At 44.0% G+C, this 24,505-nt stretch overlaps 1 protein-coding gene and 1 long non-coding RNA gene across 23 annotated transcripts in view; one reads left to right on the top strand and one right to left on the bottom strand.

Annotated features, from left to right (window-relative positions):
- Positions 1 to 23,355, top strand: part of LOC127005388 (cytosolic phospholipase A2-like) — a 68,447-nt gene extending 45,092 nt beyond the window's left edge. For 6 of the 8 annotated variants that reach the window (XM_050874200.1, XM_050874203.1, XM_050874201.1 and 3 more), the window contains 15 exons: positions 9,884 to 9,908; positions 10,686 to 10,770; positions 11,705 to 11,851; positions 12,434 to 12,587; positions 12,703 to 12,835; positions 13,274 to 13,410; positions 14,731 to 14,947; positions 15,511 to 15,624; positions 15,770 to 15,908; positions 16,221 to 16,331; positions 16,601 to 17,216; positions 17,927 to 18,153; positions 18,675 to 18,925; positions 19,672 to 19,798; positions 20,722 to 23,355. In XM_050874200.1, the coding sequence (XP_050730157.1) occupies positions 9,884 to 9,908; positions 10,686 to 10,770; positions 11,705 to 11,851; positions 12,434 to 12,587; positions 12,703 to 12,835; positions 13,274 to 13,410; positions 14,731 to 14,947; positions 15,511 to 15,624; positions 15,770 to 15,908; positions 16,221 to 16,331; positions 16,601 to 17,216; positions 17,927 to 18,153; positions 18,675 to 18,925; positions 19,672 to 19,798; positions 20,722 to 21,152 (2,914 nt within the window). In that variant the 3' untranslated portion in view covers positions 21,153 to 23,355. Of the gene's footprint in view, positions 1 to 9,883; positions 9,909 to 10,685; positions 10,771 to 11,704; positions 11,852 to 12,433; positions 12,588 to 12,702; positions 12,836 to 13,273; positions 13,411 to 14,730; positions 14,948 to 15,510; positions 15,625 to 15,769; positions 15,909 to 16,220; positions 16,332 to 16,600; positions 17,217 to 17,926; positions 18,154 to 18,674; positions 18,926 to 19,588; positions 19,613 to 19,671; positions 19,799 to 20,721 lie in introns of all 8 variants that reach the window. The other 2 variants (XR_007758468.1, XM_050874198.1) reach the window with 2 other exon arrangements.
- LOC127005391 (uncharacterized) lies at positions 5,471 to 6,675 on the bottom strand. Of its 15 annotated transcripts, none has more exons than XR_007758481.1 (5): positions 6,593 to 6,675; positions 6,453 to 6,487; positions 6,162 to 6,196; positions 5,847 to 5,986; positions 5,639 to 5,776 (listed from the first exon to the last, which is right to left on the bottom strand). It is a non-coding gene; the product is annotated as an uncharacterized LOC127005391 (long non-coding RNA). The 15 variants fall into 15 exon arrangements; XR_007758478.1 differs by lacking the exon at positions 6,593 to 6,675 and adding an exon at positions 6,232 to 6,266 and having other exon boundaries at positions 6,348 to 6,465; XR_007758480.1 differs by lacking the exons at positions 6,453 to 6,487; positions 6,593 to 6,675 and adding exons at positions 6,232 to 6,266; positions 6,302 to 6,334.
- Positions 23,356 to 24,505: the final 1,150 nt, after the last annotated feature.

Raw genomic sequence — 24,505 nt, 5'->3', positions numbered from 1 at the left:
ATCAACACTATAAAATGTCTGTGCGTAGATTATAAGCCTCTAAAAAGCTATCAGTATCATATCAGACATGTTACACGCAAGTTATGGCATCACAAACACTAACACTGAGGCTTTGAAGGCTTATGAATAGGCTCCAAGCACCGTAACCACCAACAGTATTAACATTTAAGACGCGGAGAACTATTGACTAACAGTGGCATGGGCAGGGATGGGACGGGACAGAGAGGCACCTTCAACATTTCCCCGCCCAAGTACACACATATTTGACAAGGCTTTCGTAGGAGTTCTGAGCATTTCCAGGGGTAGTTTTATGACCCTGGTGGTAGTTTAACCCTTCCTCTGTACCGTGAACCTACTAAAACCCTTCCTTTGTACCGTGAACCTACTAAAACCCTTCCTCTGTACCGTGAACCTACTAAAACTCTTCCTCTGTACCGTGAACCTACTAAAACCCTTCCTCTGTACCGTGAACCTACTAAAACTCTTCCTCTGTACCGTGAACCTACTAAAACCCTTCCTCTGTACCGTGAACCTACTAAAACCCTTCCTCTGTACCGTGAACCTGCTAAAACCCTTCCTCTGTACCGTGAACCTACTAAAACCCTTCCTCTGTACCGTGAACCTACTAAAACCCTTCCTCTGTACCGTGAACCTACTAAAACCCTTCCTCTGTACCGTGAACCTACTAAAACCCTTCCTCTGTACCGTGAACCTACTAAAACCCTTCCTCTGTACCGTGAACCTACTAAAACCCTTCCTCTGTACCGTGAACCTACTAAAACCCTTCCTCTGTACCGTGAACCTACTAAAACCCTTCCTCTGTACCGTGAACCTACTAAAACCCTTCCTCTGTACCGTGAACCTACTAAAACCCTTCCTTTGTACCGTGAACCTACTAAAACCCTTCCTCTGTACCGTGAACCTACTAAAACCCTTCCTTTGTACCGTGAACCTACTAAAAACACTCACCCACAGTATTAATTAACATTTAAGACGCGGAGAGCTATTGAGTAACCTAGGAGAGTGGCAGCGGGCTCATGCACACATATATTTGACAAGGCTTTCGTAGGAGTTCTGAGCATTTCCAGGGGTAGTTTTATGACCCTGGTGGTAGTTTAACCCTTCCTCTATACCGTGAACCTAAGAAAACACTCACCCATAGTATTAGTATTAACATTTAAGACGCGGAGAGATATTGAATAACCGAGGAGAGTGGCAGTGAGCAGGGACGGAGAGCCACCTTCAACATTTCCCCGCTCAAGCACACGCACATTTGACAAGGCTTTCGTAGGAGTTCTGAGCATTTCCAGGGGTAGTTTGATGGCCCTGGTGGTAGTTTAACCCTTCCTCTATACCGTGAAGCTAAGAAAACACTCGTGAGAACCCGATTGATGTCCTTTTTGGCCTTTGGAAATAGCTGATGTGAGGGATGGAAGCGTCTGAGAATAGCTAAGACTCACACAAGAGCGCCGGTGGTCCCCCTGGTTGCGACACGGGTGGGCAAAAACAGAGTCAACAGCTGCGTCAGGAGTGCTACGTCATTGGTGCCATTTGGGGGGGTTGAGAGTTAGTGTGAGGAGGAGGAGGAAGAGGAGGAGGAGGAGGTGGTGGTAGCGGTAAGAGTTCATGAAGGAGGAGAACGATAAGGATGATTATGAGGAGGAAGTTGATTTTTTTTTTTTTTTTTTTTTTTTTGGTGCTACTCGTTAGTGGCGCAGACGAATTTTATTTGCAGTGACGCCGTGAAGAAAGGGAAGGGGAGGAGTGTAAGGAGGAGGTACAGGGAAGAGTTGTTGAAAATATTAAAAGAAATGTTGTAAATATTAAAATAAATGTTGGAAAAGGGCTAAAAGGGGAGAGAGAGAGAGAGAGAGAGAGAGAGAGAGAGAGAGAGAGAGAGAGAGAGAGAGAGAGAGTTGAAAAATGCTGCAGAGGTTAAACAAATGTGAAAAATGTTAAGAAAATGTGAAAAAATGTTGAAAATATTAAAAGAAATGTTGGAAAAGGGCTAAAATGAGAGAGAGAGAGAGAGAGAGAGAGAGAGAGAGAGAGAGAGAGAGAGAGAGAGAGAGAGAGAGAGCATGAATGAGTTCCGTGAAGGCCTAGACCAACACACACACACACACACACACACACACACACACACAATGCAGCAATATCCTTTTGGGACGTGACCTTTGACCTTTTGTGGTTGTTGTAAAGTCCCGCCCCGGAACTGACCGCGGCGACAATGTTAGTGATGTTGAGGATGTTGAAGAAAATTTTATGAAAAGATGTTGGAAGAAAAGGCTGAAAGATGCTGATAGTGTTAAAAAATGTGAAAAAATGTTAGAAAATGCTTTAAAAATTGTGTTGGAAGTGTTGAAAAAATGCTGCAAAGGTTAAAGAAATGTCAGAAAATGCGAAAAATGTTCAGAGAATGTTAAAAAATGTTGAAAATAGGAAAAGAAATGTTGGAAAAATGTTAAAGAATAAAAATAGAAAGTTGAAAATGTAAAAAGGTTGGAAAATATTGAAAAAATGTTAGAAAAATATTAAAATGTTCGAAAATGTGAAGAAATGTCAGAAAAATGTAAAAAAAAAAGAAAAAATCTTAGTAATGCTGAAAATGTTAACCCGAGACGGATAATAAAGAAAACAACAAAGGAGAGAAAGAAAGATACAGAAAGAAGAAAAAAAATAAGGAAAGACAGAATGAAAGAAGATAAGAAAAAAAAATTAAGAAAACAAATGATAGGAAGCAGAGAAAGAGAAAGAGAAATAAACAACAACCCACCTATCTTTATCTTACTATCTTTGCAATCTTACCATAAAAATCAACTATCCTCACTATCGCTATCTTGTTATTTCATTTCCTATCTTTCCCGACAGCTGCATTCGATCTCACCTTTATCTGGTAACACTTGCGTCAATATCTTACGGTCGGTGTACTCAGACGCTTCCGAAACTTACATCAACTATTTCAAAGGTCAAAGAGGGGGCCAGTCGGGTTCTAATGAGCGTTTTTTTAGGTTCCCGGTACAGAGGAAGGGTCACACTACCACCAGGGTCATGTAACTACCCCTGGAAATGCCCTTAACGCCTACGAAAGCCTTGTCAGTTACGTGAACTTGCTCGACGAAATGTTTAAGATTGTGACCCAGCAGCGGACCTCAACAATTTCTTAAGGCCGAAAAAGAGATCAGTCGTGTTCTAATGAGTGTTTTAGTAGTTTCACGGCACAGAGGAAGGGTCACACTACCACCAGGATCATTAAACTACCCCTGGAAATGCCCTTAACGCCTACGAAAGCCTTGTCAAATATGTGTGTATGCTTGAGCGACGAAATGTTTAAAAATATGACCCAGCAGCGGACATCAACAATTTCTTAAGGCCGAAAAAAGAGATTAGTCGGGTTCTAATGAGTGTTTTTTTAGGTTCACGGTACAGAGGAAGGGTCACACTACCACCAGGGTCATGTAACTACCCCTGGAAATGCCCGAAACGCCTACGAAAGCCTTGTCAAATATGTGAACTTTGGCGACGAGATCTTTAATAATACTTCCCTAATCATTATCACATCCGCCTCCTTATCTCAAACAGAAGGTACAGAGGAAGGGTCACACTACCACCAGGGTCATGTAACTACCCTTGGAAATGCCCGAAACGCCTACGAAAGCCTTGTCAAATATGTGAACTTTAGCGACGAGATCTTTAATAATGCTTCCCTAATCATTATCACATCCGCCTCCTTATCTCAAACAGAAGGTACAGAGGAAGGGTCACACTACCACAAGGGTCATGTAACTACCCCTGGAAATGCCCGAAACGCCTACGAAAGCCTTGTCAAATATGTGAACTTTGGCGACGAGATCTTTAATAATGCTTCCCTAATCATTATCACATCCGCCTCCTTATCTCAAACACTTCTGCTGACGGAATGGCCGCGACAGGACAATCTGAGGACCATTCTTTACTGATAACTGGATTAGACTCAGCAACAGCACTAGTCGAGTCAGCATAATCTATTCAACGTTCAACCCTGTACTCAACAATCACGATAGCAAACTCAGCATGACGTAAATTGATGCCAGCCTTCCCGAACGTCTCAGCATACTCTGTAACTCAGCATACTCTAAGGGGCAGTCTCACAGTTCCCCATGATGGGTTAGTAAGCTCCCAAACCAATACCAGAGCCTTCGAAATTTCCTGGTATAGTGTCTGGTGTTTATATTCAAGTTCACAAATTTGATGAAACTATACTAGAAAAGTCTTGTGTATTTAGTGTGGCATCGAAGACCTCCCCATTTTGGATTGTATGGGATTCTATTGTTTGGTTCGGGCTGTTACGAAGACACTGTGTTGGACTGTGAAATCGGCTCTATAACTCAGCACCGGACCCAGCATCTTATAAACGTCAACAAACAGACAGATAAGGACCTATTTATTTGTTTATGCGTTAGCTAATAGACAAACAGACGTAGGTTAAGCGCCCCGTTCACAACTTTTCCATTTAACAATTTGGTTCCCACGCTCCAAGAAGGGAGGGGGGAGGAGGTTTTATTGGGGTCTTGAAGGGTTGTATAATAAGACATTTCGCCGCCCAAGAACACATATTTGACAAGGCTTTCGTAGGAGTTCTAGGCATTTCCAGGAGTAGTTTTATGACCCTGGTGGTAGTTTGACCCTTCTTCTATACCGTGAACCTAAAGAAGCACTCATTAGAACCAGACTGACCCCCTCATTGGCCTTTAGAAGTAGCTGATGTGAGTAGCGAAAGTGTCTATAGTACCGACCCAATGACCGCAGCATTCGGCAACAGTCTCAAGACCTTTTTCAAGACAAGCCCGACGCTTTCACATCAACACCCAAGACCTCGTGTACCCCTAGAGTCGTGGGTAGTCGTGGCCCAGAGTCGGCACAGTGTGAACGGGGCTCTAGAGATAAGACGTACGGAAGTCCCTCTTAAATGTTTTGTAATGCTTGAATGAGACGAAGAGACAGATGGTGTGTTCGTGTTGCTGACAGAGAGGAGTTCGTGGAAGCAACGCGGTTTTTTTTTCCTGTTATGTTTTGGTTCTTTTTTTATTATTTTTTTTATTAGAGAGAGAGAGAGAGAGAGAGAGAGAGAGAGAGATGAAATATTCGTTCGGCTCTGTCACTGTGTCTGTCTGTCTGTCTATCTTTATTCTCTCTCTCTCTCCTCCTCCTACTACTACTACTACTACTACTACTACTACTACTACTAATAATAATAATAATAATAATAATAATAATAATAATAATAATAATAATATTAATAATAACAGTAAACATGCAGCAGGTTACACAAGGAAAAGTTTGCATTGGTGAAGTGGAGAATGAGAAGGAGGAGGAGGAGGAGGAGGAGGAGGAGGAGGAGGGAAACATGGAGGACTTTTAAGTAGGTTGGATAAGATAAGAGGCCTGGGAGGAGGAGTAATGTGATGCTTGTTACATTATTAATAAGTGCTTATCAGAACACACACACACACACACACACACACACACACACACACACGCACGCATGAAAACAAAGGTACAGAAAGACACACACAATCAGACATACAAATAGAAACACACACACACACACACACACACACACAGAATCAGACCTTGCAGTAAATCCCGAAGTAGGGCTTGAAAAATCGGGGTGTTTCAGTGGGACTTGAACCTTGAAAAATTGGGGTGTTTCAGTGGGACTTGAACCTTGAAAAATCGGGGTGTTTCAGTGGGACTCGAACCTTGAAAAATCGGGGTGTTTCAGTGGGACTTGAACCTTGAAAAATCGGGGTGTTTCAGTGGGACTTGAACCTTGAAAAATCGTTGTGTTTCAGTGGGACTTGAACCTTGAAAAATCGGGGTGTTTCAGTGGGACTCGAACCTTGAAAAATCGGGGTGTTTCAGTGGGACTTGAACCTTGAAAAATCGTTGTGTTTCAGTGGGACTTGAACCTTGAAAAATCGGGGTGTTTCAGTGGGACTTGAACCTTGAAAAATCGTTGTGTTTCAGTGGGACTTGAACCTTGAAAAATCGTTGTGTTTCAGTGGGACTTGAACCTTGAAAAATCGTTGTGTTTCAGTGGGACTTGAACCTTGAAAAATCGTTGTGTTTCAGTGGGACTTGAACCTTGAAAAATCGTTGTGTTTCAGTGGGACTTGAACCTTGAAAAATCGGGGTGTTTCAGTGGGACTTGAACCTTGAAAAATTGGGGTGTTTCAGTGGGACTTGAACCTTGAAAAATCGGGGTGTTTCAGTGGGACTTGAACCTTGAAAAATTGGGGTGTTTCAGTGGGACTTGAACCTTGAAAAATCGGGGTGTTTCAGTGGGACTTGAACCTTGAACGAACCTTGAAAAATCGGGGTGTTTCAGTGGGACTTGAACCTTGAAAAATCGTTGTGTTTCAGTGGGACTCGAACCTTGAAAAATCGTTGTGTTTCAGTGGGACTTGAACCTTGAAAAATCGGCGTGTTTCAGTGGGACTCGAACCTTGAAAAATCGTTGTGTTTCAGTGGGACTTGAACCTTGAAAAATCGTTGTGTTTCAGTGGGACTCGAACCTTGAAAAATCGTTGTGTTTCAGTGGGACTTGAACCTTGAAAAATCGTTGTGTTTCAGTGGGACTCGAACCTTGAAAAATCGTTGTGTTTCAGTGGGACTCGAACCTTGAAAAATCGGCGTGTTTCGGTTCGACTTCTCGCTGTGTCTCTCTCTCTCTCTCTCTCTCTCTCTCTCTCTCTCTCTCTCTCTCTCTCTCTCTCTCTCTCTCTCTCTCTCTCTCTCTCTCTCTCTCTCTCTCTCTCTCTCTCTCTCTCTCGCCGACAGACAGACAGACAGACAGTCAGTGTTTGGAGACATTGTATAAACAGACCTTTTGTCCCTCGGCTTTTCACGCATACATTACATCAGAGAGAGAGAGAGAGAGAGAGAAGAAAGGAGAGGGACACGATTTAATGACTCAGATGTTTACTCTCTCTCTCTCTCTCTCTCTCTCTCTCTCTCTCTCTCTCTCTCTCTCTCTCCTGTACATACACAGAATAAGGAGAACGCAGTAGGTGGAGGAACAGGAATGGAGAGAGAGAAGAAGGAGAAGGAGGAGGAGGAGGAGGAGGAAGCATGTCAAGGAGAGAAAAAGGAGATTGGAGGAAAAATAGAGGAGGAGGAGGAGGAGGAGGAGGCGGCAGGATGCAGAAGGGACAGAAAAAAAATCAGTTGGAGGAGGAAGAGGAGGAGGAGGAAAAAGATAAACAGAGGAGAGGATAACAGAAGGAGGAGGAGGAGGAGGAGGAGGAGGAGGAAGAGATAAGAAACAAAAGGGATTTACAGAGGAGGAAGAGAAGAAGGAGAAGAAGAAGAAGAAGAAGAGAAGGAGGAGGAGGAGGAGGAGGAGGAAGACTGCATTATCCTATCAACACAACACAATAAACTCTGAAGGAGGAGGAGGAGGAGGAGGAGGAGGAGGAGGAAGAGGAGAAGGCAGAAGAAGAGGAGAAAAGAAGGAGGAAGAGGAGGAAGAGGCAGAGGAAGAAGAAAAGAAGAAAGAGGAAGAGGAGGAAGAGGAAAGAGGAAATGTCACCATATTAACACCAAGAAGACCTACGCATCAGAAAGAGGAGGAGGAGGAGGAGGAGGAAGAGGAGGAGGAGGAAGAGGAAGGATCAGGATCAGGTGGCTGTGGTTATGATGCAGCTGACGAGAGAGAGAGAGAGAGAGAGAGAGAGAGAGAGAGAGAGAGAGAGAGAGAGAGAGAGAGAGAGAGAGAGAGAGTGGGAGGGAGGGGGGGGGTGTCGCTGAGAATAGGTTTTTGTGCAAGCAGAAGAATTAGATCATCGCATCAGTGTTGCCAATTAAAAAATAGTGAGTCATACTACTACTACTACTACTACTACTACTACTACTACTACTACAACTACTACTATTACTATTATTACAACTACTATTACTACTATCTTTAAACATAACATCTCATATCTTTTTTTTTCTTTTCTTTTTTTCTTTTTTCGTTGCCTAAGAAACCAGAGAAGATAAGTAATGTGTTTTGTTTTTTATTATTTTCTTTCTTTTTTTTTCTTTTTTTTATTCCTTTATTTTTCTTGCTTTAGATTCGCTCTCCCTGCATCAAGAACGTTCTATTTTACTCTCTCTCTCTCTCTCTCTCTCTCTCTCTCTCTCTCTCTCTCTCTCTCTTGCCAAATAAAGACACAATAAAACTCATGACTCACTTTTTGACTCTTACAAGTGACTCAACTCCACCCACCATCACCACCATCATCACCACCACAATACAGGTTTAAATGCTCGTGGTAGTGGTGGTGGTGGTGTTGGTGTAAGGAACAATCTTTTAATCTGGTTCATTTATCGCCATTACATCCACCACCATCACCACCATCATCACCACCATCATCACCACTACAATACAGGTTTAGATGTTGTTGTTGTTGGTGGTGGTGTTGGTGGTGGTGTCAGGAACAAGCTTCTAATCTGGTTCCTTCATCACCACCACCATCACCACCACCACCACTGTTATCTCTCTTATCATTACCACTATCATCACCACTATCACCACCATCATCACCACTACAATACAGGTTTAGATGTTGTTGTTGTTGGTGGTGGTGGTGTTGGTGGTGGTGTCAGGAACAAGCTTCTAATCTGGTTCCTTCATCACCACCACCACTGTTATCTCTCTTATCATTACCACTATCATCACCACTATCACCACCATCATCACCGCGCAAGCTTGATATAGGAACAGGCTTGCCAAGAATGGAGGTGGTGGTGGTGGTGGTGGTGATGATGTTGATGGTGGTGGTGATGGACAGATGGTATAATGTCACATTCCTCTCTCTCTCTCTCTCTCTCTCTCTCTCTCTCTCTCTCTCTCTCTCCATTTTTATCATTGTTATTATTCTTATTTATCTACTTTTCCATATATCTATCAATCTAGTGACCTTGTTTTGTTTGCCAATCTGACCTACCTCACACCAGCTGACCTACTGACCTTACCCACTATCCCCCTCCCGTTCCTCCTCCCTTCCAGACGTCCTTGGTGATAGCATTTTCTGGTCTCCTTTCTGTAACCTTGATATATAACGCCCAATGCATCTATGGCCACCCTTCCAATGTGACAGGTTGACGGGGTGAATTTGACACTTTCGGTTCTCACATTATCCATTTCTAAAGGTCAAAGAGGGGGTCAGTTGGGTTCTAATGAGTGTTCCTACAGGTTCATGGTACAGAGGAAGGGTCCCACTATCACCAGGGTCATAGAACTGGTCCTGGAAATGCCCACAACTCATACGAAAGCCCTGTCAAATTAGTGTTCTTGGCCGGTGAAATGTCTTAATATACGACCCTATAATGCGTGAAGTCTGAAGTGTCGAATTGAACTGAGAATTGAGTGTGGGCTGTGCTGTAAATAGAGAGAAACTTAGAGATATTAAAAGATAGAAATGGACGGTGTTGGCTATATCGATTGCTTAGGGAAATAGTCGAGAAATGGACGGTGTTGGCTATATCGATTGCTTAGTGAAATAGTCGAGAAATGGACAGTGTTGGCTATATCGATTGCTTAGGGAAATAGTCGAGAAATGGACAGTGTTGGCTATATCGATTGCTTAGGGAAATAGTCGAGAAATGGACAGTGTTGGCTATATCGATTGCTTAGGGAAATAGTCGAGAAATGGACAGTGTTGGCTATATCGATTGCTTAGGGAAATAGTCGCGTCCATTTCCTTGTTCTTGATATATTTGTTCTTTTCATTCTTCTTCTTGTTCTTCTTTCTCGTCCTCTTCTTCATCCTCCTCCTCTTCCTCCTCCTCCTTTTCTTCGTCGTCTTCTTCCTCAACAAATAATTAATCGTATTTTTTTTCTCTTTTTCCTCAGGTTCGATCCGTTCCAGGTTTTCGAAGTAAGTATGAGAGAGAGAGAGAGAGAGAGAGAGAGAGAGAGAGAGAGAGAGAGAGAGAGAGAGAGAGAGACCATCTGTCGCAGGAAGCTTGGCACCAAGGCACCTAATTATTAACATCCGCATGGCACACACACACACACACACACACACACACACACACACACACACACACACACACACACACACACACACACACACACACACACACACACACTTCCTCTCTCACTTATCCATTCATTCATTCAATTTCTTTTACTTCCCTTGTCCTCCTCCACTCTCTCTCTCTCTCTCTCTCTCTCTCTCTCTCTCTCTCTCTCTCTCTCTCTCTCTCTCTCTCTCGCTCTCTCTCTCTCTCGCTCTCGTCCTTCCTTCATCCCTCCCTCCCTTCATCCTTCAATCCCTCGCTCACTTACCTGTCTTTCCCTTTCTCTTTCTCATTGCTGTCTTCCTTCCTTCCTTCATCCCTCCCTCCCTTCATCCTTCAATCCCTCGCTCACTTATCTGTCTTTCCCTTTCTCTCTTTCTCATTGCTGTCTTCCTTCCTTCCTTCATCCCTCCCTCCCTTCATCCTTCAATCCCTCGCTCACTTACCTGTCTTTCCCTTTCTCTCTTTCTCATTGCTGTCTTCCTTCCTACCTTCATCCCTCCCTCCCTTCATCCTTCAATCCCTCGCTCACTTACCTGTCTTTCCCTTTCTCTCTTTCTCATTGCTGTCTTCCTTCCTTCCTTCATCCCTCCCTCCCTCCCTGGCTCACCACCTGTCCTCCCCTTCTTCAGGTGGAGCATGAGGCGTGTCTGGACCTGGAGATCACCATCAGGAGGGGGGAGGCCATCACCAAAGGCAGCACGCTTCAGGACCTCAGTAAGTGGCTCTGCTTGGCTTCTTGTACTGCTTGGCTTTATACCTTGCTGTGTCTGTACAATCACTAGCTAGGGGGTCATATGCCCTTCCATGAGAACCCGCTGCCCCTCTACTGCCCATGCCCTAATACCCACCGTTGATAATGTCTTAGAATATGACCTCGTGACCTTGCTCTGTCTGTACAATCAGTAGCTTAACACTAGGGGGTCATATGCCCTTCCATGAGAACCCGCTGCCCCTCCATTGCCCATGCCCTAATACCCACCGTTGATAATGTCTTAGAATATGACCTCGTGACCTTGTATGTGGCATCAGAATTCCCCTGAGGTCCACTTCCCCAATGCCCTCATACCAACGTTGCCAGATTGTCGTACTCAGTCTCCTATGTTTGCCGATTTCTGACCCCAAAACTGCCTCCTCGTCCCCAATAACTGCCTTTATATATAGTTATCGTTAAAATGGTTAATTATTGGTGATTTTTTGGCAGTAGTTATCAGTCAGAAACCGGTAAATACGAGGCTCTGAGAGTCTGAGTACGATAATCTGGCATCGTTGCCCCATACTCTCTCATTATGCCACTGTGTACAATACTACTCCCTCGTGCTTGGCCGCCTGTCTCACGTTCATTTTCTTCATTTTCATGCTGGCTCAGGGCAAGGAATCATAAATATCAGGTACAATGATGTTTACAGGTGGACAATAAGTGTACAGTCACCTCTCGATTAATGCGAGGGTTATGTTCCTGGAGATGTCGCGTTATTTAAAATCGCGTTATTTAAACATAATGTATATGTATTCATTAACTATCTCTATATCTGAAACTGATGTAGTGTGTGTTTGCTTCTCAGAGAATGCAATAAACAGCTAATACATGAGTTACTGTAGAAACACTGTACTATAAGTGTGTGTATATAAGTGTGTTCGTTACCCCCAGTGGACACGCCGGACCCGTACGTGGTGCTGTGGATCCCCGGCTCCTCCAACGCCTCCAAGCGCACCAGCCACGTAGACAATTGTACCAACCCCATCTGGGACGAGACCTTCCACTTCTACCTCGACCCGTCCAAGCAGCACACTCTATGTAAGGACCGGGAGGACTCACGCTGCCTGCCATAACCTTACTTATTTTTCCCTTCTATCCATTCCCTTCCATTCATTCCCTTTTCATTCATCCTTCCTTCCCTTTCATTCCGTTCTGATCTTGATGGTTTGAGTTGCTTTCTTTTCATTCTTCATTCCCTTCCATTCTTTCTTTTCATTCCCTTTCCTTTCCTTCCCTTTCTTACCCTTCCATTCTGCTTTTTCATTCTCTTTCCTTTCCTTCCATTCTTACCTCTTCCATTCTTCCTTTTCATTCATTCCCATTCCTTTCCTTTCATTCTTCTCTTCCTTTCTTTCCCTTCTAATCTTCCTTTTCATTCATTCCCTTTCCTTTCATTCCATTCTTACTTCTTCCATTCTTCCTTTTCATTCAATCCCTTTCCTTTCATTCCCTTCCCTTCCATTCTTCATTCCCTTCCCTTCCATTCTTACCTCTTCCATTCTTCCTTTTCATGCATTCCTTCACGTAACCTCAGCCATATTCTTCTATGTATCTGTTTTATCAATCCTCGCTTCGCACCCATTTCTTACTGAGGGAACACCGTGATTCTCTCCCCGGCAGGTGTGGCCTTGATGGACGCCAACTACACGGTGGACGAGAGACTTGGCGAGCAGCAGATCGAGGTGGAGGACCTGACCCTCGACGTGCCCAGGGAGGAGATCTTCACCTTCCCCAACGGGTCCAAAGTTCACACCACGCTCACCCTCACCAAGAAGTAAGAGTGTAGTGTTGTTGTCGTTATTACTGTTTACTTGTTGTTGTTGTTATAATGTTGATTTTTATTACACAGCTCACTAAACACACGCATCCCATTCCCTTCCTCCCCACAGCAAGACCCCGGACCTTCGCTTCTCCCTGGCGCTGTGTCAGGAGGAGAAGAACTTCCTGCAGATCCGCCGCCGCATGGTGCTCCAGGCCATGAAGAAACTCCTGGGGTCCAAGGCGCCGGAGAACGAGAAACAGGTGAGAGAAGGGGCGGAGGAGGAGGAGGAAAAAGATAAAGAGAGGAGAGAATAATAGAAGGAGGAGGAGGAAGAGATAAGAAACAGAAGGGATCTACAGAGGAGAAATATCAGGAGGAGGAGAAAAAGAAGAAGAAGAAGAAGAAGAAGCACAGGCAGGGCCATATTTTTAAACATTTCTACTCCCAAGAACACGTAATTTACTAGTCTTTCGTGGGAGTTTAGGGCATTTCCAGGGGTACTTGTATGACCCTTCTTCTGTACCGTGAACCTAAAAGAACACTCATTAGAACCCGTCTGATCTCCTTTAAGGCCTTTGGAAATAGTTGATGTGAGGGGTGGGAGCATCTGACAATACCAACCTATATAAACGCTCCCTAGGTTTGTTCCATAGATAAACTCCCTGCCAACAAGCTTCAGTGTGCGTTGCCCCCCTCAGGTCCCCATCATCGGCGTGCTTGGCTCCGGCGGCGGCTTCCGGGCCATGACGTGCCTGAGCGGTGCGGTCAAGGCGCTGCAGGAGACGGGCATCCTCGACTGCGCCACATACATCGCCGGGCTCTCGGGCTCTTCGTGGTGAGTGTGTGTGTGGGTGTCTGCGTCTATGTGTGCGTGTGTGTGTGTGTTCTTTCTTACTTTTTACATTATTTCTCTCCTGCATCTTTTCTTTCTTTCTTTCTTTCTTTCTTTCTTTCTTTCTTCCCTCTTTCTTTCATCTCCTTCATTTTTTCTTTCTTCTTTTCTTTCTTTCTTTCTGTTTTCCTCTCTTTCATCTCCTTCATTTTTTCTTTCTTCTTTTCTTTCTTTCTTTCTTTTTTCCCTCTTTCCTTCATCTCCTTTCTTTCTCTCCTTCATCTTTTCTTCCTTTCTTTCTTTCTTTCTTTCTTCCCCCTTTCTTTCTTCTATCTTTCTCTCCATCTTTTCTTTCTTTCTTTCTTTCTTTCCTCTCTCTTTCTTTCATCTCCTTTCTTTCTCTCCTTCATCTTTTCTTTCTTTCTTTTTTTCCTTCTTTCTTTCTAGTTTTCTTTTTCTGTCTTTGTCTTTCTTCCTTTTCTTTATTTTTCTTTCATTAGAGGGAGCACGCAAAGGCAAACAAAAGAAAAATGAAAAAGAAAATCCTATGTTCCTTGCTTTCTCTCTTCTGTTACTGTAATAAATAAATAGATAAATAAATAAATAGATTAATAATAATGTTTGTCTAATACCCCACTCGCTGCCCTCCTCTTTATTTCTTTATTTCTTTTTCCTTCTTTCATTCTAGTTTTCTTTTTTTTTTGTCCCAGTCTTTTATCCTGTCTTTCCTCCCTTCTTTTCTTTTTTCTTTCATTTTTTTCATTATAGGCAAACAAAAGGAAAATATATAAAAAAAGAAAATCCTATGTACTTTGCTCTCTTGCTTCTGATACTTTGATAAATAAATGAATAAATAAATAATAATGTTTGTCTAATACCCCCCTCGCTGCCCTTCTCTTTCTTTCTTTCTTTCTTTCTTTTCCTTCTTTCATTCTAATTTTCTTTTTTTGTCTCTGTCTTTTATCCTGTCTTTCTTCCTTTCTTTTCTTTTTTCTTTTTTTTTTTTCATTATAGGCAAACAAAAGGAAAATATTAAAAAGAAAATCCTATGTTCTTTGTTATCCTGCTTCTGTCACTGTGAGAAATGAATAAATTAATAAATGTTTGTCTAATACTCCCCCTCGCTCCCCTCTTTCTTTCTTTCTTTCTTTCTTTTTCCCTCTTTCTTTCTAGTTTTCTATTTTTTTTCATTAGAGGCAAACAAAAGGAAAATATTAAAAAGAGAATCCTATGTTCTTTGCTTTCTTGCTTCTGTTACTGAAATAAATAAATAAGTAAATAATAATAATGTGTGTCTAATACCCCCCTCGCTGCCCTCCCCAGGTACATCTCCACCCTGTACGCGCACAGCAACTTCCCCGGCGTCACCCACTCCCAGGTGCAGAAGGAGCTGAGGGAGTCGGTCACCACGGACTGGAAGTGGAAGCTGCTCAACTCCCCGACCTACGTGGCCAAGATGGTGGCCAAGTACAAGCAGGGCCAGCCAGTCTCCTTCACGGACTTCTTCGGCCACCTGCTGGGCGACGTACTGCTCAAGGCCGTGAGTGGAGACATAGATTCACATAGATACCCAGGCCCCACATAGATATCCAGGCCCCACATGGATATCCAGGCCCCACATGGATATCTAGACCCCATGACTTATTGGCATTGATTTACATAGATACCCAGGCCCCACATAGATATCTAGACCCCACGATTTATTGGCATTGATTTACATAGATATTCAGGTCACCATACGACTTTTTGGCATGGATTTACATAGATTTGCATAGATATTCAGACCCCACGACTAGGTGACAGAATTACATAGATACCCAGGCCCCACATAGATATCTAGACCCCACGATTTATTGGCATTGATTTACATAGATATTCAGGTCACCATACGACTTTTTGGCATGGATTTACATAGATTTACATAGATATTCAGACCCCACGACTAGTTGACATAGATTTACATAGATACCCAGGCCACACCACTTGACATAAATTTACATAGATATTCAGGACCCGCGACTTATTGGCATTGATTTACATAGATATTCAGGCCACCATACGACTTTTTGGCATAAATTTACATAGATTTTCATCGCGTTTCAGAACAAGCACAAGAAGCTGACCGACACCCAGCCCATCCTGCAGCAGGGAATCACGCCCCTGCCTCTCTACACCTGTCTGCACGCCAAGAAGAAGGTGTCCTGCCGATCATTCTCAGTAAGTGTGTCGGAGCTATGGGGGAGAGCACTTTACTGGAAATGGGCAACATATTAAGTTTAAGGACTGTATTGTGACATGAATTCCACCAGCTCTGTTGATTGTTACTGCAGTTTTTCTTATTTTCTTTCCCTTGTCGTTTCAGGAGTGGGTGGAGTTCTCGCCCTTTGAGATCGGCATCGCAAAGTACGGCACCTTCATGAAGACGCCGGACTTTGGAAACAAGTTTATCGTGGGCAAGAAAATCAAGCATTTCGATGAATTCCCGCTTCACTTCTTGCAAGGTGAGGGAGCTGAAAAATAAGATGTATTGAAGCTTAGAGGTGAACGAAATTGACCTATTTTTCGGCCACTCCTCTTGACTCTTTTGTAGGAGCAGTGAGTAGCAGGCTTTTTTTTTTTTTTTTCATTATTGTTTCCTTTATTTTGCCCTTGAACTGTTTCCTCTACCATAAAAAAAAATAATAAAAATAAAAATACAGAAGCTGCCTTGCATCAGTCACAGAAGCTGCCTTGCACAGGTCTATTGGTCTCTTGCAAACTCCTTATGTCCTTATGTCCTAATGCGTTAACCAATGTGTGTTGCCTTGCCGCAGGTGTGTGGGGCAGCGCCTTCACCATCCTGATCAAGAGGCTGGTGATGGAGGGCGGGAAAAAGGACATCGTGCAGATCATGAGGGACGCACAGAAGGAGGAGAACATGGAAGGTGAGTGGAGGGAGCGAAGGGACTGAAACATGTAGATTGGTCTGCTGTGCCCACGTAACTTTGCTCTCAAATGTTGTGTCTTGGAAGGAGTACAAATCTATACCATGTCTTTTAATCCACTGTCTTTATGGGAAACTGACTCAAAACTCGACCCTTCCCAGACATGACTTTGCCTTCATACCTACATCTTGAAAGGAGTACAAATCTATACCATGTCCTTTAATCCACTGTCTTTATGGGAAACTGACTCAAAACTCAACCCTTCCCAGGCAACAGCAATGTGAAGGACACCCACAGCTCGGCCGAAAGCTCCGACTCCGAGGACGAGGACTACATTGAGGGCCGCGACGACAAGGAGTCCGAGGAGGAGGAGCTGGAGGAGATGAGGAGCACCGATACCAACACCGACACCAACACCAACACCAACACCAACACCGACCAACTGGAGAACGGCACCACTCACAGCACCATACCAGAAGAACCCGAGAGGGTCACCGTACCCTTGAAGAAGCACTCAGCGCCCCCCAAAAGCTGCTCCTTTGACCACGTCGTGGAGGACAAGAAAATCATGACCACAAACTCCTTCGACTCGCTCTCGGAAAAAGACAGCGGGGATACAGCAGGGAAGGAAGGAAGGCCGAAGATAAAGAAACAGTCAGCGTTTAACTTCGACATCAGCTTCAAGAAGGCGCCGAAAGAGACGAGCGAGAGCCGGAAAATCAGCGACCCGGGACCATCCACGGAGTTACAGCAGTCCCGTCTACAGCGCCGCGGGGCATTCAAGGGCTCGCGGAACAACCGGAGTAATACCAGCTCGTCCAGCGCCCCGCCTGACCTCGCGCCCCAGCCCCAGTCCCCCGGCCAGGACAGATGGGCTAACAGAAGGTACGGACACTTTTTTTTTTTTTTTTTTTTTTTCCAGGAAAGGAAGCAGATCAAGGGCAACAGAGGACAGCAGCATCGTCACTGTTATCGTCCTCATTTTTTTTTTCGCTGTTACCTTCACTGTTGTTGTTGTTGTTGTTGTTGTTGTTGTTGTTGTTGTTGTTGTTGTTTTTCTCCCTCATTTTAACACTACTCTTATTATCATCATCATCTTGTACTCATTTTCCTCCTTTTCTTTCTTCTCTCTTTCCTCTGTTCATTCCTCCTCCTGTCTTTCTCCTCCTTCCTTATTCTCCTCCCCCTCCTCTTTTCTCTCCATTCCTTCCTTCCTCATTTCTCCTTTTTCTCTTCCTTCCTCACTTCTCCTTTTCCTCCACCTCCTCCTCCATCTTCTCTTTCCTCTCCATTCCTTTCTCATTTCTTCTCTTTTCCATCCTCCCTTCCTTCCTTTCCTCCCTCTTACTTTCCCTTCCTTCCTTCCCTTCTTTCCTTAACACAAGAACCACAACACTCCACCAACTCCTTCCTTCCTTCCTTCCTTCCTTAAGACAAAAACTGCACCAACCAACTCCTTTCATCTTCCCTTCCTTCCTTCCTTCCTTCCTTCCTTCCTAACACTCCCTCACCCATACAACCCAGATCACTTAAAACTCACTTACTCACTTACGTACTTGAAAACACACCACCTCTCTCTCTCTCTCCGCCAACAGGAAAACGCTGCGTCGCTCGAGGGTGGAAAAGAAGGCTGGTCTCTGGGACGGCCTTAAGCAGAGCATCATGACAGGGACCAATATACTGAACTCCAGGGCGGGGCGAGCGGGCGAGATCCTCAACCCCTTCCGAGGCCTGTCCCTGCGTCAGTCCTTCCCCATAAGCCCCTTCGCTACAGACGTCATGGGAGAGGATGAGGACCAGGAAGATCGCGTCGACTCGGACAGTAAGAATGGACCTCTTCTTTTTCTTCTTCTTCTTCTTATGTAGTGCCTTCTTCTTTTTCTTCTTCTTCTTCTTCTTCTTCTTCTTTTCTTTATGTAGTGTCTTCTCCTCCTCCTCCTCCTGTTTCTTTTTTTCTTCTTTGTTTCTTCCTTGTCTTCCTCCTCCTTCTCCTCCTCCTCCTCTGCTTTCTTGTCCTCAAATAGCTCCTCCTCCTCCTCCTCCTCCTCCTCCTCTTTCTTTTCCTTCACTTCTTTTTCTTCTTATTCCTCCTCCTCCTGTTTCTCTTCCATCTTTTCCTTCTCCTCCTCCTCCTGTTTCATTTCCTTCTTCTCTTCCTCCTCCAGAATCACACTCACCATGCAATTAAATCTCCAGAATCACACCCACCATGCAATTAAATCTCCAGAATCACACCACCATGCAATTAAATCTCCAGAATCACACCCACCATGCAATTAAATCTCCAGAATCACACCCACCATGCAATTAAATCTCCAGAATCACACCCATCGTCTCTTCCAGTGGACTTCGGTGCCAGTTGCCGCTACAAGCCACTGGACAACAAGGCCAAGAAGCTCTTCATCGTTGACTCCGGCCTGGCCTTCAACTCGCCCTACCCGCTCCTCCTGCGACCCCAGCGAGCAGTGGACATATACCTCTCCTTTGACTTCTCGCAGCGGCCGACCGACGCCTCGCAGCCCTTCAAGGAGCTCCTCTTGGCCGAGAAGTGGGCCACGCAGAATAAAGTGCCGTTCCCCCCCATTCAGAAACAGGTGGGTGATGGTTTTAGGGGAGGTGTTGAAATAGGAACCTTTACTTAACCTGGTACCTGTGGGGATCCTTTTTTTTACAGCTAAGGAAACAGCTCAAGGGCAACAAAAAAAGATGTAAAAAAAATAAGCCCGCTAATCGCTGTTCCCACAAAGACAAGAGTAATAAGTGGCCAAAAGAGAGCCATACTTCCATGTTTCTTAAAGGCCCCTCTAAGTGAATTAATGAGGAAAAATCATCACTCCCTCAAACCATTTCCTAATATATATCAATGCATTTGTGATCAGTTTATGCATCATCTATTTCTGGGGTTTATATCATGGCAAAAATTTAGCCCGTCGCTGGTACATGGTAAAGCCACAAATTTGGTCCATCGCTGGTACACGGTAAAGCCACAAATTTGGCCCATTGCTGGTACACGGTAAAGTCACATATTTGGCCTGTCGCTGGTACATGGTAAAGCCTCAAATTTATCCCGTCGCTGCTACCGGGTTAATGTCAGTTGGTAAGCTTTGAAATCAAACATATCAGTAGCCTTTCCTTTTTCTCGCTGTTATTCTGAGTCCTTTGTTTTCCTTGTAGGCGGAGCAGTACAAGGGTCAGGAGGTGAGGGAGTGCTACATCATTTTCTCGCTGTTATTCTGAGTCCTTTGTTTTCCTTGTAGGTGGAGCAGTACGAGGGGCAGGAGGTGAGGGAGTGCTACATCATTTTCTCGCGGTTATTCTGAGTCCTTTGTTTTCCTTGTAGGTGGAGCAGTATGAGGGTCAGGAGGTGAGGGAGTGTTACGTCTTCAAGCACCCCACCGACCAGTTCTGCCCCGTCATCCTCCACTTCTGCCTCGTCAACAACAAGTTCAAGGAGTTCAAAGCCCCGGGTAAGTGTTCACAAGTCCATACAAGCCCCTCAATCCATTACACATCACCCATTCTAGTCAATATATTCCAGACTCTATATTTCCTCCTCTCACATCCTCACTGTAGAAAAGATGTTGGCTGTGTAAGATTATGTGAGTAGTTCTTCCGTTCATCATGTCAAAGTGTTCACAGGTCCATACTAGTCCCTCAGTCCATTACACTTTACCCATTCTAGTCAATATATTCCACACTGTATATATCTTGCCCTCACATCCTCACTGTAGAAAAGATGTTGGCTGTTTTTTATTTATTTATTTATTTATTTATTTTTATTATTATTATTATTATTTTTTTTTACAGCAGAGGAGTCAGTTCAAGGGCGTAAAAAAAGGAAACGAATATGAAAAAGCCCGCTACTCACTGCTCCTAAGATTATATGAGTAATTCTTCCTTTCATCATGTCACAATACTGCAGTGAAGTTATCTGTCTATCTATCTATCTATCTTTTGTATTGTTGTTCCCTCTTATCAGTTTTTATACATGTGTCTGTTCATCAAGGGGACTGTTTGGGTATACATCGATTTTTTGTTTTCCCTCGGTGCCCTCTCCTGGATCTCAGTAATTATAAGCCTCTACACCTCTTCAGTACCATCCCAGCTTGTTAAACCTCTTCTGCTTATTTTCTCTGCTGTCTTCAAGTCACTCATTCCCAGTAGAAGCTTTAATTCATCATCATTCCTCCATACCACATACTTCATCCCTCATACCACCCCACCTTGCTATATCTCATACTCTCTTTAAGTGACTCATGGAAGCGCTTACTCATTTTCCTCATCGTTTCTCCGCAGGCGTCCCCAGAGAAACCGAACCTTGTTATACCTCATACTCTCTTCAGGTGACTCATGGAAGCACTTACTCATTTTCCTGATCATTTCTCCGCAGGCGTCCCCAGAGAAACCGAGGAGGAGAAAGAATTCGCTGACTTCCCCATCTTCGACGACCCCCTCAATCCATTCTCGTCCATGAACTTTGTGTACGAGCCCATCCAGTTTGACCGCCTGACCAAACTGGTGGAGTTCAACACTCTTCTCTGCATGGACATCATCAAAGAGGAGCTGGAGGAGGTCGTGGCCAGGAAGAAGCAGTTCATCCCTCGCCTGACTCTGCTGGACGTCGTCAACACCATGCGCCGCGTCAACAGCATGCGCACCTCCGTCAAGGACAACAGCGACCTCAAACTGAAGGTGTCGGCCAGGAATGAGCTGGAGCTGAAGAGGATGTCCAGCTTGCCCGACTCCGAAGCCAGCGAGGACAGCGATGGGGACTACGCCGATGCCCTGGAGAGTATTCCCGACGAGACCACGACCCTATGAGGGCAGGCAACGGGAGGGCGGGAGAAATGAACTTGGGTGAGGCGAGGTCAGGTCAGGTCGAGCTCAGTTTCCACTACTGCATTCATTGGTATGGTTAGGTTTGGTGGGGGTCAGTAAGAGGGGGAAGGAGCTTGCGTGAGGTCATGTCAGGTGAAGCTCAAATTCCACTACTGCACTCGCTGATGAATTTACGTTAGGTGGGGGTCAAAGTGAGAGGAGGAAGGAGCTTGGGTAAGGTCAGGTCAAGCTCAAATTCCACTTCTACACTCACTGATGACAGGTTTAGTGAGGGTCAGTGAGGGGAGGAAGGAGTTTGGGTGAGGTCAGGTCAGGTTAAGCGCTATTTCCACTACTGCACTTGCCAATGAGGTCAAGTTTAGTGGGGGTCAGTTGTGGAAGTGAGGTGGGGAGGTCATACATACCCTATCCCCCTCAGCCTTCCCTTACCCCTCCTGGCATGACCTAACTCCTCCCCATGGATCAGTGAGGCCAAAAAGGTCACCAGAAAGGTCATGGTGCCGGCCTCGAGGGAAGGTCACATCAAGGTCATTATCCATTATTCCACCACTCTTCACTGTAAGTAATCCATATCATCATCATCACCATCATCACCATCATCACCATCATCGCATTTCAAAGTTGGTTTAGCGTTTACATCTTGGGCGTCACCAGCGGTCAGGCAAGATTAAGTTTCCCTTGTAAAGTATATTTCCCACATGAAGTTTTGAGGGAGAGAAAATGGGTTGTAATCTGTCTTCGTGGCTCATTCTGTCAAGGTTTTGGTTGTCATGGGTCGTGCACCAGTGGGCAGACAAAAAAAAAAGTTCAGTAAATCTTGTAAAGTGTATCTCATAAACTGTATCTCGTAAAGTAAATCTCATAAAGTAAATCTTGTAAGGTAAATCTTGTAAAGTGTATCTCATAAAGTAAATCTCGTAAAGTAAATCTTGTAAGGTAGATCTCGTAAAGTAAATCTCGTAAAGTAAGTCTCCCTAATGATCGCATCCCAGGTTTTGAGAGAGAGAAAATGCATTGTAATCTGTCCCATTGGCTTATTCAGTGAAGGCCTCGGTTGTCTTGGGTCCTGCCGCAGGTGACTTGTTTCCCATGATGCCCAGAGCCACGCCCGGCCGCTGGGACCCCTCCACCGCATCGCTTGTCATACTAATAACCATAATCACTACAGGGTTACCAAAGGGCCAAGTTATGTAGCGCTGTGTTGCACTGTAGCGTAGTCAAGGGCAGCACACACACACACACTGGTGGACTGTACGTATTCAGTATTTCCGTAGTCCTAAAGCAAGGTTACCAATAGCATGTTACTGGAGGAGGGAATGAATGACGTGTACCATGGTTGTAATGTGCATGGTGTAGAAGGGGTGACCTGCCATTATTGTGTTTTTTTAGTAGGTTTGTGAGACTGCCAGATGGACATAAGAAGTAGTAGGAGTTGTGGAGAGGAAGCAATGGGGATGGAAGGAAGGAGGAGAGGAGAAGACAGCTGAAAAGAAAGGGAAGAGAATGAAAGGAAGGAGAAAACAGTTGGAAGGAAAGGAAGGAAGGAAGGAAGAGAGAGAGAAAGGAAGGAGAGGAGAGAGGAGACAGTGGGGAAGGAAGGAAAGGAGAGAGAAAAATAAAGAAAGGAAGAGAAGACAGCTGTAAAGAAAGGGAAGAAAATGAAAGGAGAAAAACAGCTGAAAAGGAAAGGAAAGGAAGGGAGAAATAAATGATGGAGAGAAATAGTTAAAAGGAAAGGAAGGAAAGAAGGAAGAGAGAAATAAAGAAAGGAGGTAAGAGGAAATTGAGGAAGAAAGTCTGAAAGAAGGAAGAGGAAGAAGGAGGGAAAAAGAAGAGGAATAGAAATTGAGGGAAGCAAGAAAAAAAAAAAGAAAGGAAAGGAGAGGAAAAAGAAGAAAAAGGAGATGAAAAGAAAGGAAAGAAAGTAGAAAGGAAACCCCGATAGTATTTCCTTCTCATTCTCAAGTAACATATATATAAAACTTCCTGCTCATGAATTGTGATAAAAAAATAAGTGAATCGGAAGCTTTCTGTATAAATGTCGACTGCTTCTTGTTCTTATTATTAGTTCTCCGTACTCTATTTAATTTATATGTATGTTGAGGGTGATATTGTATTAGGTTGTTGTTGTTGTGGGTGGAGGAGAGAATTTAAATACAGTTTTGTTGAAATGTATTTGAGGGAAGTTTTGTTGTTTTATTTTGTCCTAGTGGAAGTAGTTGGCAGTTGTGGACTTTGCTGAGGATTTGGGGAGGAGAAGGTGGAAGAGGAAGGAGGAAAGAAGAAGAAGAAGAAGAGAGAAAGAAACTGAGGAGGAAAAGAAGGAGGAAGAGGATGAGAGCATGGAAGAAGGAAGAGGAAGAAGGAGGGAAAAAGAGGAAGAAATTGAGGAGGAAGATAAGAAGGAAAGAGGAAGAAATTGAGGAGGAAAACAGGATGGAGAAAGGAAGAGGAAGAAGGAGGGGAAAATAAGAGGAAGAGGAAAACAATTAAGAAGGAAGGAGGAATAATAAGAAGAAAAGGAAGATCAAGGAACAGGAAGGAATGAAGGAAGACAGGATCATTTAAGGGAATAAGAAGAGGAAGAAGGGAAGAAAAAGAGGATGACAAAAAGGAAGGAAGAGGAAGGAGAAAGGAAGGAGGAAGAAGAAACTGCAGAGGATGACCAAATTGATGTAGAAAGAAAAAGAGGAGGAAGGAAACAGAAGAAACTGAGGAAGAGGAAGACAAAAAGGAAGACAGGAAAAGGACGGTGGAAGTGGAAGAAAGGAAAAAAGGAAGAGAAACGAATGAAGAAAGACAAAAAGAAGAAAGAGGAAGAAATAGTGGAGAAGAGAAAAAAGGAAGAAATTGAAGAAGGAAGAGAAATGAAAGAGGAAGGGAAAAGGAAAGGAAAAAAATGAAGAGGAAGAAGAAAGGGAAGAAAAAGAAATGGAAGAAGATGATAAGGAAGGAAGGAAGACAAAAGGAAGAAAATGGATTAAAAAACATGAAGGAAGGAACGATCGAAAGGAGACAAAATGAATTAAAACGTTCCTCCTCTTCCTCCTCATCATCATCATCATTTATCTGAACGTCTACTTATTATCTTTTGTTATTTCTCTATGCCTATGAAGAGGAAGGAGAAAGGAAGAAGAGGAGGAAGACGGAAAAGGAAGGTCAGAAGAAGAAGAAGAAGAAGAACGTGACCTTACCAACTACCTGTGTCCTCCGCCGCCCAGTACAAGGACCACACGAGCATTATAAGGTAAGTGAAGGCGTTATTGTATTCGTTATAGCTACGTAATAAGTAATGTAAGCAAAACTATTAACCTATTCAACCAATGACCTCTCTT

The sequence above is a fragment of the Eriocheir sinensis genome, chromosome 30 (genome assembly GCF_024679095.1).
Source record: "Eriocheir sinensis breed Jianghai 21 chromosome 30, ASM2467909v1, whole genome shotgun sequence".
Classification (NCBI taxonomy): Eukaryota; Metazoa; Arthropoda; class Malacostraca; order Decapoda; family Varunidae; genus Eriocheir; species Eriocheir sinensis.
Note: the sequence above shows the minus strand (reverse complement) of the source record. Positions and strands in the feature narration are given on the sequence as shown.